At 41.9% G+C, this 12,994-nt stretch overlaps 1 protein-coding gene across 2 annotated transcripts in view; it reads right to left on the bottom strand.

Moving 5' to 3' along the window:
• The window catches only part of MED13L (mediator complex subunit 13L), a 667,498-nt gene that overhangs the window by 237,687 nt on the left and 416,817 nt on the right, over nt 1–12,994 (bottom strand). For both annotated transcript variants that reach the window (XM_029619261.1, XM_029619262.1), the window contains exon 5: nt 5,675–5,820. In XM_029619261.1, coding sequence (XP_029475121.1) covers nt 5,675–5,820 — 146 coding nt within the window. The remainder of the gene's footprint in view (nt 1–5,674; nt 5,821–12,994) is intronic.

Genomic DNA, 12,994 nt, shown 5'->3' with positions numbered 1-12,994 from the left:
TTAGCCGGGGCCAGAGACTGCGCCTGAATAAAGGACTGCAGTCCTTGAAAAAATTCTACCCAAGGAAAGGGAGAGGGATCCATGCCAAAACTAAGGGGCGATCGGACCTGCGTCCACTGAACTACCTTCCCCTGCTGACGAGTTAGGGGAGTTCCAAATTAAGGCAACACCTCTGGCAGCTCTTTCTCCATTCCTGTACCAGGCTGGGAAACATAGAAACAAACATAGAAACATAGAAATGATGGCAGAAGAAGACCAAACGGCCCATCCAGTCTGCCTAGCAAGTTTCGCACTTTTTTTTCCCCTCATACTTTTCTGTTTCACTTGGCTCTTAGTAACCTTTTGGTTCAATTTCCCTTCCACCCCCACCATTAATGTAGAGAGCAGTGTTGGAACTGCATCTAAGTGAAATATCTAGCTTAATTAGTTAGGGGTAGTAACCACCGCAATAAGCAAGCTACACCCATGCTTGTTTACTCAGACTATGTAATTCAGTCCTTGTACTCATCTGGTACAAGCTGAGCTCAGGTAAAAGGGTAATTAAGAAGAAAATTACATTAATGGTGGGGGTGGAAGGGAAGAACTTGGCTTAGTAATATCAGACAGAGGCAATTCTCCCTGAGCCTCCAAACAGCGCTGACACAAGTTAGAGGGAATGCCAGGTTGGTATGCCTGAATACGACAAGCCATACATAGGGCAAGGCGCTTAGGCTTGTTTACAATGAGCGTCATTCTCTCAATAGTGTGCTCAGCTGGTTTTTTTTTGTTTTTTTTTTGGTTCACGCTGTAAAAACTAGGTGCCCAAAATTTAGGAGCTCAACACTGTGCCTAGATAAACACACAAACTGAGCTCCCACTAGGACACTCAGTGCATAGAATTAAGTGCGTGTGTGTGTGCATGCACAACTGGGTGCCCCGTAAGCGCTCTTATGCGCCTAAGCGCCCAACCAGAGCGCATAACCTGGATGCACAGCCGAGTGCACAAGCACGAGCTGACGGAACTGAAGAGGGCAGTGTTTTGCACAGAAAAATGCGCAAAAATGTCCCCAAGGCCTACCATGCGGCGAACAAAACAAGGCTAAGAGTGGGTCCTTGCCAAAAAAAGGCTGCCTCAGAGGCAGGAATGAACGTCGGATCGGTGCGCCGAGCATGGAGACCGGGGGAGGAAGAGGAATCCCTACTTAACTCCCCCTCCTCTCTCTTCCTCCATCTGCTTCCATAGGTTCCTCTGATACTGTGTGATGTATAATTGGTAAGCAAAGATTTTTGTGTTTAAGATGGCACTCTGATACACTTTCCTGCCCAATGAGTCAAGGAACCTATAGTCTTTACCAGGTGGAGTTGAAGAGTGTGGTCGCACACGTCTCGACTTTTTCTGTGCAGACTCTACTACAACAGACTGGTGTGGTAACTGTTGTTTTTGATATCCTGGAGCTGTCTGCACTATATAGGTTGTGTCCACACGTTTGTTCACTGCAGGAACAGAAGATGGATGCTCCCAGATGCGACGTTGAAGATCCAAGAGAACCTCATGGATTGGGACAGCCAGTACTTGTTTAGGTGGGTCTACAAACTGCAGAACTTCAAGAGTTTGTTGTCTGGTATCTTTTTCTGCTATTAGTTTGAAGGGAATGGAATCAGTCATGTCTTGAATGATGAGAATGATAAGTCCTCTGGGAGGTGATTTCTTTCTCTGATCTGGAGGAGAAGGTTCAGACATGAATCCCTCAGAAGATGTTACAGACTGCTGGTCATCCCAAGAGTCATCTGGGTCGTCTCTATAGGGAGATTTTGGCGATGACCTGGAAGGGACGTGAAGGGCCTGGCTGTGGATCATCGGAGGAAAACAGAGGTGAGGTCTCTTGAGGCTTTGTTGATGATAGGTTATTGATGACATTTTGATATCTTTGCAAAAGATGTCGATAAAATGCGAGATCTTGTACTTCAGGAGGCTCAGATGATGGTTGCCTCGATGATACAGTGGTTGTCATCGATGTCGTCGTCGGTGGAAGCGTTGTGGAAGACTTCGACGTCGATGGAATCGAGAATGGCATCGAAGAACCCGATGGAATCTGGGCGAAGATGGACGTCGATGACGTAACAAGTCTCGGCATCGTAGTAATCGAGTCCATCGGTGTCCTTGGCACCAACAAGGGCACCGGCATCGGTGGGCCCACCTGTATCGGTACTGCTGGTGGCATCGGCGGGATCGCCGGAAGTGCTTGATCTTTTAGAGCCTGGATGACCGCTTGCCTGATGAGATCAGACAATTCCGGCTGTACAACTGGTGGAATCAGAGCAGCTGTAAGCGGTGGCGGAGGCTGTGTCGGAGGATCCTGTGCGGAAGTCTGTGGAGGATCCGGAATCGATGGAGGTAAAGGCCCAGGCGTCGAAGGGACCGGTATTTCCTGGTCCTGTGGCTGCTTTGCCATCGATTCCTCCTGGGATGTCGATGCAGATGATGACGGTCGACGATGTCAATGACGATGTTTTAGTTTGAGATGGCCCGCCGACTTCGTCGATGCTATAGACGATGGTGAAGATGGACGATCACCGGATCCGTCCGGACGCGGTTTTTTAAGCAAGGCTCTTTTAGTCGCTCCAGCCGGAGACGACTTCGACAATTTGGAAGGGGAAGGAATTAATTGCAGCTGGAACAAATGTTCCATTTTTTCCTGCCTAGCCTTTCGCCCCTTTGCCGTCATCTCGGCGCATTTAGGACATGTACTTACATCATGTTTTTCACCGAGGCAGAGGACACATTCTAAATGTGGGTCGGTGATCGACATGGTTCTGTTGCAAATAGGGCATTTTTTGAAGCCTGTAGCCATTTTGTTATCGACGGCCGTCGAAGGATGCGAAATCATGAGAAGAGAATTTTCCCCAAAATTGAGAAAATCAAGACCGAGGTACTCACCAGCCGGTGAAGGGAACCCCAAGAGAGACTTCTATGAGAGAGAATATCAGTAAAAGAATAACTTTTCAGTCAGCAAAAAGTGAAGAAAACGCAACGGCTCCTGTCCCGCGATGCGTGAAGCAGTGTGAAAAAGCGAAGACTGAAGAGAGACACCTGTGGCAGAGAATATCATGGCATGCTGGGCATGCTCAGTGGCCTCACAGGGCCAGTCAAAAGTTTCTAGAAACTTTGACAGAAAGATTTCCCGCACTGGGCTCCGTCAGTGATGTCACCCATATGTGAGGACTAGCATCCTGCTTGTCCTGGGATAACTTCTGTTCTCCTTTGAAAAATACCTTTTCTTTTTAAGCAATCCCCATTAGGGAGAAGCACATCCACCATCTGCTGGAGACGGAGAATACTGGCGGGCTATTGTCACTGCAGAGGTATATATATACCATGTCAGCTTTGCTCCATCTCCTGGTAGAAGTACATAATCCACTGGTGCTGGATTCACCTGTTTGAACACTAAGAAGTATGTTTATGCATGGATTTCTGGTTGGCATCACAGCAGTGCATGTAAATGTAATGTAAATTATATTTTTACCTCAGAATACTATACTTTGATATTTTTCATGTAAAATGTTATTATAAATGCATAACTCTGAACTGTATGGAGCGGGCCGATGGGGGAGGTGTGTGTGTTTGTGGGGGTTGTGCAAAGCTGTAAAATTTGCCTAGGGCACCCAATACCCTTGCACCTGACATCTGTTCCAAAGGGGGGGAGGGTCAGTTTTTAAAGTTTTTATCACTGGAGAGAACTGGGAATTTTTTTTGAGTGGATTCAGGACAGACAATGAACGAACAAAGGGGGGGGGGGGGGGGGGGGGGAGAGACAGCACAGTAACTGTTTGCACAGGGCAGCAAAAAAGCTAGCACCGGCCCTGATTTTACAGTTTGCTTTTGAACAATTCTTCAATAATTGCTTTTCTTAAGGAACAAAAACAGTTGTTGAAGGCTCTGGAGGGCATTATCTATCCTAAACATGGCCATGGAGATAGAACAGCTTTTAAACTAGAACAAGAGGGAAAGCCGGCAATCACTCAGCAGTGCATGTTTCAGAGGAATGTATCTTTGAAGGATACTAATAAAACAGGAGAGTCAGGGCATTCCAACTGAGAGATTCCAATAAAAGCAAAAGTAGTCCATGTGCCTATAAGTAAAGAATCACCTGAGCTAAAGAATTCCAAATTATCCCAATCACCTGAAAAGTAGGTTGTTAATACAAACAAAAAACACACTTTGAAATGTCTGTATGCCATTGCCAGAAGTCTAAGAAGTAAGATGGAAGAGTTAGAGTGAATAGCAGTGAATGATGAGATTGACATAATTGGCATCTCAGAGACCTAGTGGAAGAAGGATAATCAATGGGAAAGTGCTAAATCAGGGTACAAATTATATCGCAATGATTGAGAGGATCAACTTGGTGGGAGTGTGGTACTTTATATCTGGCAGGGTATAGAGTCCAACAGGATAAAGATCATGGAAGAGACTAAATGCTCAGTAGAATCTATGTGGGTAGAAAACCCATGTGTGTTGGGTAAGAGTATAGTGATAGGAGTATACTATTGTCCCACCTGGCACAATGATCAGACAGATGATAAAATGCTAAGAGAAATCAGGGAAGATAACCAATTTGGCAATGCAGTAATAATGGGACCTTTCAATTACCCCAATATTGACTGGGTAAATTTAACATCAGGACATGCTAGATACAAAGTTCATGGATGGAACAAACAATTGCTTCATGGAGCAATTGGTTCAGGAAGCATCAAGAGAGGGAGCTATTTTAGATTTAATTTTTAGTGGAACGCAGGATTTGGTGAGAGAGGTAACTGCGGTGGGGCCACTTGGCAATAGTGATCATAATGATCAAAATTGAACTAATGAGGGGACAATATGTAAATCTATAGCTCTAACACAATTTTCAAAAGGGAAACTTTGATAAAATGAGGAAAATAATTAGGAAAAAACTGAAAGATGTAGCTGCAAAGATTAAGAGGGTGCAACAGGAGTGAACATTGTTTAAAAAAAATACCATCTTAGAAGCGCAGTCCAGATGTACTCCACACATTAAGAAAGGTGGAAGGAGTGCAAAATGATTACTGGCATGGTTAAAAGGAAAGGTGCAAATGGCTATTTTAGCCAAAAAATATCCTTCAAAAACTGAAGAAGGATCCATCTGAAGAAAATAGGGAAAAGCATAAAGCATTGTCAAGTTAAGTATAAAACATTTTATTGCTTTTATTTTAATAATTATGTATGTGATTTTTATATTGTTAATCTGCTTAGTTTTACTTTTCTATAAGCAATATATCAAAGTCAATAAATAATAACAAAAATGCATCACAGTCAAAGCAAAACCTGCCTGGTGCCTTTCCTGTGCTCCCTTGTGAAAACACTATCCAAAAAGCCATTGAGGTGTTTTTAGATTACTCCCTTTTTAAACTCCTGGCCATATGTCTCACATCACTGGATTTTAAGAAATGCATCAATACAGACAGGATTTTTTTTTTTTTTACCTCCACTCCCCGCCTTGAGTTCATCTGGTAGCATGCAGGCATAAGGTTTGTTTTTGGGTGTGAACATTTGGTTAGATGTTAATACTTTGTCCCTGCACTTCTCCATATAGAATCTGTATTTTCCTGTGCAAGTAGTTAAATGTTTCCCCATTGTGGGAAAGACTGAGTTTCCTGGTTATTGGAGCCAATTGCTTACCTTGAAATGGAGTGGGTGAAGATTGGGCCATATGGAGATGCTCTTCATTGATGAGATAAATTGGTTGGTGCTGGGCGATCTCCACACTTGTACATACATTACTCTCGCCATGAAGAAAGAATGTGAAGGAGCAAGACAGATGTTCACTGCAAAGGAACAGAAAATCTTCAATTACTCACTGACCTCAACTAAGCTAAACTTCATAACTATAAAGAATCTCACAAACTAATAGCCTGGGGTAACATGTTTGTGTACTGGAGTCAGGGATGATTTAAGAGTGACTTGGGCTCTAAATTGTAGCCCAGCCTTAACATCCTACTCCCACTCCCCATCCCCAACTCCCACATCCTTAATCCAACCCTGTATGAAGCACCTCTAGGCTTGGGGCCCCAGTTGACTGCCCAATCAGCAATCTTTAAATCCATTGTCGAGTGGGCTAGTCAAGGGAGACTGGTGTAAACAAAATAGGATCATTCCAAGAGGCAGAACTGATTAAACAGATTTCTTACTATTGGCATGACCTGGTTACTATTTTAAAGAACTGTCACTTTCCCAGCTAATTCCCTAATTAGAACACACCTGTTCTAATAATAGGACAATCATATGATGATATAACAACTTTGCTTACCATAAATGGGTTTTTCCATAGATAGCAAGATGAATTAGCCATTACATGTTGTAATGTCATCTAGATTCATCTCTCCAAGTTGTAGAGCTTTGAGTTCTACTGAGCATGAGCGGGAATTCGTGCATAGACTTGCCTTGTGAGCTTCCTCAGTTAGTTACAGAGCTGAATCTAACTATGTAGTTGACTCTGCAGTGAAGTGGGCGGGTATTCCATGACTAAATTCATCCCGTGTTTTGTTTTGTTTTTTTAATGGAAAACATTGTTTACATTAAATAAACTTGCTTTTTCCATTGATATGCAAGTTGAATTAGCCATTACATGTGGAGAGTCCCAAGCTGAGGGGTTGCAATGAAGCATTCACTTAGTAAAAAATCAACTTTATAGTGGACAGTGGACTACAGAGAATAGATTACACAAAATTGCTTGCTCAAATGTACTGTCAGCCTTTGAGATATTATCAAGACAGTAATGACATGAATGTGTGGATTAAAGACCACATTGCAGCTTTGCAGATATCTTCAATGGATACTTCTCGGAAATGAACAACAGAAGAAGCCATACCGTATACCATATGAAATCTGATTGAAGCCTGCTAAGTCAGAGCAATGATAAATGCAATCAGCTAACCAGTTGGATATAGTTTGTTTGGTGGCTGCTATATCGATGCGGTTAGGGAATACAAGTTGAAGAGTTGGTTGGTGTGTCAATGAGGTTGAGTGTGTCTTTTGTAATATGTCAAGGCCCGTTGAGGGCTTTCTTTCCATCATGGGTATGGGGTCTTGGGAAGAAGGTAGGCAGTATTATACATTAATTGATATGGAAAGCTGGTTTGACGAACCGCTTTGTTGTAACAAAACTGCAAATACGGAGGGTAGTGGACAAGGGCCTGGGGTTCGTTAACTCATTTGCCAATGTGACAGCAACAATGAAATGTATTTTCCAAATCAAGAACTTTAAAGAGACAGATTCTAACAGTTTGAAAGGAGGTTTCATCAATTGAGAGAAGACCACACTGAGATCCCATAGAATAGGAGGCTTCTGTATCAGGGGTTCGACGTGCCAAAGTTCTTTCATAAAATGAGATACGAATGGATACATAGAAAGGTACTCTCACTGAGGCAGTGGCAAGGCCTGAGTTGGAGAGGTAAAGCAAATCTGCATGAGTTGTGTAGGCTTGCATGTAAAAGGATCAGATTTATACTGCTGGCACCAGATCGAGAATCTTTTCCATTTGAGGGCATAGTTTTTTCTGGTTGAAGATTTTCTAGATGAAACCAATATGTCTGATATCTGATGGTAAATGGAGATTTGAAATTACTGAGTGCTCAATATCCAAGAGATATAAGATTTAGGGCTGAATGATTGGGATGAAAGAGCATCCTGCTCTGTTGAGTTAGATGAGCAGGGTCTGATCCCAGCAGAATGGGAGGACACTTGGAAAACTTGATGAGATACAAATTTGTCTGGTCCATGCTGGCACTGTGAGGATCAGTCAGGCACAATCTTTAAGAACTTTTTGCACTGTGAGGTATCAGTGGAAGAGCATACATGAGGCTTTGGCCCCAACTGAGAAGGAAAGCTTCTGTGCCAGGTTTTGCATATCACAAATGCCAAAGCTAGCTCATCAACTCGAGCAAAATTTATTAGAAACTATGGAAGGTTCTGAAGCATTAAGAGGCAATTTTCAAAATTATGTGGACTGTAGAAAATTCCATAGGCACTTTACTCTGCAGACTTTGTATTTACTTTTTCTCTAAAAACTGCTCTAGGGAAAAAGTACCTGCAGAGATTTTCACCTGCCTTTTCTATTTTTCAGGGGAAAAGTAACTAGCATAATTTTGAAAAGGCAGAATAATATGCAGTTGCCTAACTCTGCCTCTGATCCCACCTATTATTACGGATAAAAGTATGTGTCTTGTTGATCTCTGCACACACTTTTCCCCGCATACAAGATGGGCAGTTACATAAATTAAGTCTTCCCTTCAACAATGTATACTGCATGTTGGTTTAGACCACAACTTTCATGACCAAAACTACTGAAAATCACAGCTGAGGGAATCTACCCACCCTATGCTCCCACCACCATTTAGCAGACTGGCTATAAAATATTTATGTTGGTAACAAGGAACATTAGTTCTATTTTAAGGGATGTGATCATCATGAACATTGTGTCGTTGCAGAGCCCATTAGACACTAGATGTCTTGTCTTTAAAATGTTTATATAGTAATAGAAGATACAAATACATCATTGCTGACACTAGCAAAGTACAACTCTTCATGTATAGTTCATACAAAAGCAAGAATCCATCAATCCCATTTCTCCAGTTTTAGTTACTGTGATCTCATTTACTGTGAGGGGTACTGAACCCTCCAGCACATTCTGAATACCAATAATAAGTGGCTGCACCACAGATGCATGAATGTGATGGAAAGAATGCAGTAGCAACAATTTCATCTGTTGCCAGCAGGTATATACATTCCAATGGCATAGTGAGACATGAGAAAGTTTCTGAAAAATGGTCTCATCTCTGATGCTGGGTATTTTAAGCAAAGGTATAGACAGACTGACTAAGTAATAATAAACTTAGTAAAATATAGATGGTACAGCAGGAAGCTAACTATGTATAGGTCTTGTGTGCACCTATGTCATATGTGGCATGAAATTCACATTGGATAATCTTCAGAAACCCTATTAGTTAACCATGACCTGCCTTTTCGATTAATGTGCCTAAAGTTTTTAAATTTGTAATTGGTTTGTAACTGGATGGAAAAATCAGCAGGTAGATTTCCCTTTTTTTGATAGGATGTACCAGAGATTTTTTTTTTTTTTTAAATATCTGGCAATATGCATTCTGAAAGGGACAGATTGGTCAAATCTTTAAGAATACTGATGAAGTCCTCTTTTAAAAGAGTAAATATGCAAAATGGACAGGGATCAAGATAACAGTGTGAGGTTTTTGTTGTTTGTTTGTTTTGGTTTTTTTTAATTCAGATACATATTTTTCAATATCTAATGAAGACAGAGGATCAAAAGCAGGTTACAGAACGGTTGGAGTTTCTGGGGGCTTAGTCTGATGGATTTATCTCTGTGATCTGTTTTTACTATAGTTTTAGTTTCATTTTGAAAGTGATATGCTAAAACTTGTGGAGCTAGATCTTGCTTTGGGAATCCCAGAGAATTGGATTTCAGATTATTATTTTAGTACTTTGGTAACTTGGCAGGTACTTGTAGCCTGGTTTGGCCACTGTTGGAAACAGGATGCTGGGCTTAATGGACCCTTGGTCTGACCCAGTATGGCAATTTCTTATGTTCTTATGTACCAAATAAGTCATGAGGATGATTTAATGAAGTTTTTAAACAAGACTCAAAGTGTTCAATCAGTGCAAGGTAGAAGAGTTCTCTCCTTGCTCCAATAAACTTTGTTTTCTGGGAGGGATCAAAGTTTGATTTCTCAAAATTCACTAAAATCCCCAACTTCTGCAGAAGCTGAACCATCTTGCAATGAAAGCAACACTTCCTCTCAGAAGCTGGCCGTGACAGGTATGCAGCTACTACCATGAGGCATTTGGAGGAAACTCTCAGTGCTACAGAGAAGCCAAAGGAACATACTCAGTATTAATAATGGGAAGGAGTTCACCTTGATCTAAAGTAACGCCAGTGGGTGGAATGGATGCAACAGGAGCATATGCATCTTTCAGATCAAGAACACAAATCCACACTCCATTCTGGATGTAGGGAAGAATCATGAGGAGGGAATTCATCTTGAATTTCTCTCAGAGTATATGTCTGCTCAGTTTTCTCAAATCCAGAGCAGGTCTCAATTTCCCCATCTTTTTGGGAATGAGAAAATATCAGAGTAGAAACCCTGTCCATGTTGGGATGTAGGCACTTGCTCTATCGCTTGTTGCTGAAGAAGAGATTTGACTGCCAGATGGAGTTGTGTCGTGTGAGACTCATCTAGATTGAGAGTTAAACAATGAGGAAGCAATGGTAGTCAGAAGAAATGCAAACAATACTCATACTCCATTATCTTGAGGACCCAGATGTCCTTTATTATCTAGCACCACTTCCCCAGGGAGGCCTGGATTCTTCTCCCCGCTGGAGAGCGAGGCTGAAGATTCAGAAGAATTAAGAACTAGGTCCAGACTTTGGTTGGGCCTGTTGTGTTGCTTAAGACTGATTGTGCTCATGTTGACGAGGTATAGGTGGAAGTTGCTGCTGCTGTTAAATCAGAGGCTGCAAAAGCCAGTATTCTTTGAAAGATCGGAAAAAGCATCTCTGAAAACATGGCCTCTTGTAAGAGAAGGAGTGTCTTGAAGTGGTAGACTGGATCCAGCTGAGAAAGATTGGACCACCACATTCTGTTCTTTTATTTGGGTGATTGTTTCTCTGAGCTTTTCTCCAGAGGTGTGCTCCCCCAGATATGGCAACTTCTCAAGAACATGGTCACAAATGTTGCTAGCTCTTAATCAGGCCATACTTTGAGCTTCTATGCAGGCAGACAATGTATGTGATATGGCATCAAATGATTCATAAATAGAACGAAGATATCTTATTCACTCTTCTACATCTTGAAACGGGCTGTATTTTTGGTAGGTTGAAGGCAGAGTTTTGCATGCATTCATGTAGATATTGCACCATATAAAATTGCTAAACAGAATATAAGCAGTTAGCTTTGAGCCCTGAAAAACTCTCTTTCCAAAACTGTCAAGAAGTCTGGGTTCTTTCCTTGGAGGTGAATTTGAATAAATTCATGTCTTCTTTGCCTTTTTCACTACAGATTCCATGACAAAAGGCTGATTAGGTAGTTGGATCAGGCCAAACCCAGGTGATTTATGCACTCTATACTTGATACCAATTTTCTTGCTGTAGGAACACAAGTGATAGGGTTCTCCCATATTCTCATTTGTAACCAATTAAGAATGTTAACTGGAAGAGCCACCAGTGCTGATGAAGTATCAAGAATCTGAAGGAGGCCAAAAACCTCTGAGCATGGGTCTTTGTCTTTACGTACATTCACTCCAAGTGTAGTTCCCAACTTTTCTATAAATTTTAAGAAAGACAGATCATCTGGTGGAAAGATATGTTCTGAAGGATCCTATGGTAGTTCAGAACCTTCTTCAGAACCCATGGATGTGGGGACACTAATCCAGGATTCTAGTGATGGTGAATTGGAGGGGTTCCTTCCATGTGTTTCCGAGAGACTTGACTCCAGTGTGACAGAATGGAATATTGTAGAACCTCTCAGGAGGTGTTTTGATGATATAGTTATTCTAATAGGGGAGACTGTCACTTTTTCCTGTGGGATTTCTGTAGCAATACTGGAGAGGAGAAGATGTAAATTCTCTTGAGTCTCCCTAGTCAAAGAGGTAAAGAAATTCTTTACCAGATCCACTATTTGGTCTCGAGTGACTGACGTTCTCTGACCTGACGTAGTTGGTGGAACATCTTCTTCAGAGACAAGAATAGGCTTCTGTTCCTGAATAAGAGACTTATTTGAGGTACGGGGTGCCAGAGAACATATTGGATCTGGTGTTTCAAGATATAACCCTTGTCACAATAGCCTTGATGGAGTAAGAATTTTGGTAATGGAAGGGAACAGAGGTAAAATCTTCCTCTGCACCTGGCCTTGGTTGCCCAGCATAGAGTTGCATCAGGTCGGTAAGATACCTCAAGTCTGGGGCATGATGCATCATATATTGCAGTGGTATTAATGCTTTCAGTGCAGGAGACTTATGCTTCGATAGTGCTGGATGCTGCAAGGTTTTAAAGGAAATTTGCTTTGAATGAGTTGACTGGCTTTGCTTCAAATGCACTGAAGTCAGTGCCAAGTGACGGCATCAGGAACACTTGCATCAAAAGGTCACTGATGATTGCGCTATGCATCAATGGCTAGTGCATCAGTTATACCGATGCACCATGCGTTGATGGGACTACTGCACTGTGAGATAGTGGCATGATGTGTTGAGAGGTGATGGTGCCAATGTAGTGTGCATCAAATGGGCCAGCGTGCCATGTGTTGAGGTTTCCCATGAGCTGTGTGTAAATAGTGCCCCACAAAGTGATGCCACTTCTTTCTGGATGCAAGACAGTCAATACTATTCAACCCCAAAGCCTTGGCCTGGTGCACTGATGGGGGAATTTTTGAGGAGCTCCTAATTCTTTTCCCAGAAAGGCAGATGATGCTGCACTGTGGGTAGAGGAGCAACTGTAGCTTCTGAGAAACTTACACAGTTCCTCCATTTATAAGCCCTGGATTGTTGAAGTGCATGGGGATCTCCATCTGCAGACATAACAGTTTTCCTGGTTGTGTTGTGGAGCAAGGCAATAGAATTCATGACTGCAGATACAGTTCTTAAACCTGTTCAATGTGGGTTTCTTTTTCCCCAACATCATGAGGAGGTAAATTTGAGAATTTTTTTTTTTTGTATGTAGCACTGAAAAGTGCTGTTGTGAGTGCTTTAGAGGCAGCGAGTCAACTGAAGAAGAAAGATACTTAAGAAAAAGAATGAAAAAATTGAAGATATAAAAAAAAAAAAAAAAATTATCTGGACAGACTGACTGTATGTCCATGCTGTACTTGGACAAAAAATGACTAAGGAGGCTGATGAGGCAATGCCTGCATGGGAATTCCTGCATATGCTCAGTAAAGCTCAAATCTCTACTAGGTAGGAGAGACGAGTTCATTTGG

Source organism: Rhinatrema bivittatum, chromosome 11 (assembly GCF_901001135.1).
Source record: "Rhinatrema bivittatum chromosome 11, aRhiBiv1.1, whole genome shotgun sequence".
Taxonomy (NCBI): Eukaryota; Metazoa; Chordata; class Amphibia; order Gymnophiona; family Rhinatrematidae; genus Rhinatrema; species Rhinatrema bivittatum.
Note: the sequence above shows the minus strand (reverse complement) of the source record. Positions and strands in the feature narration are given on the sequence as shown.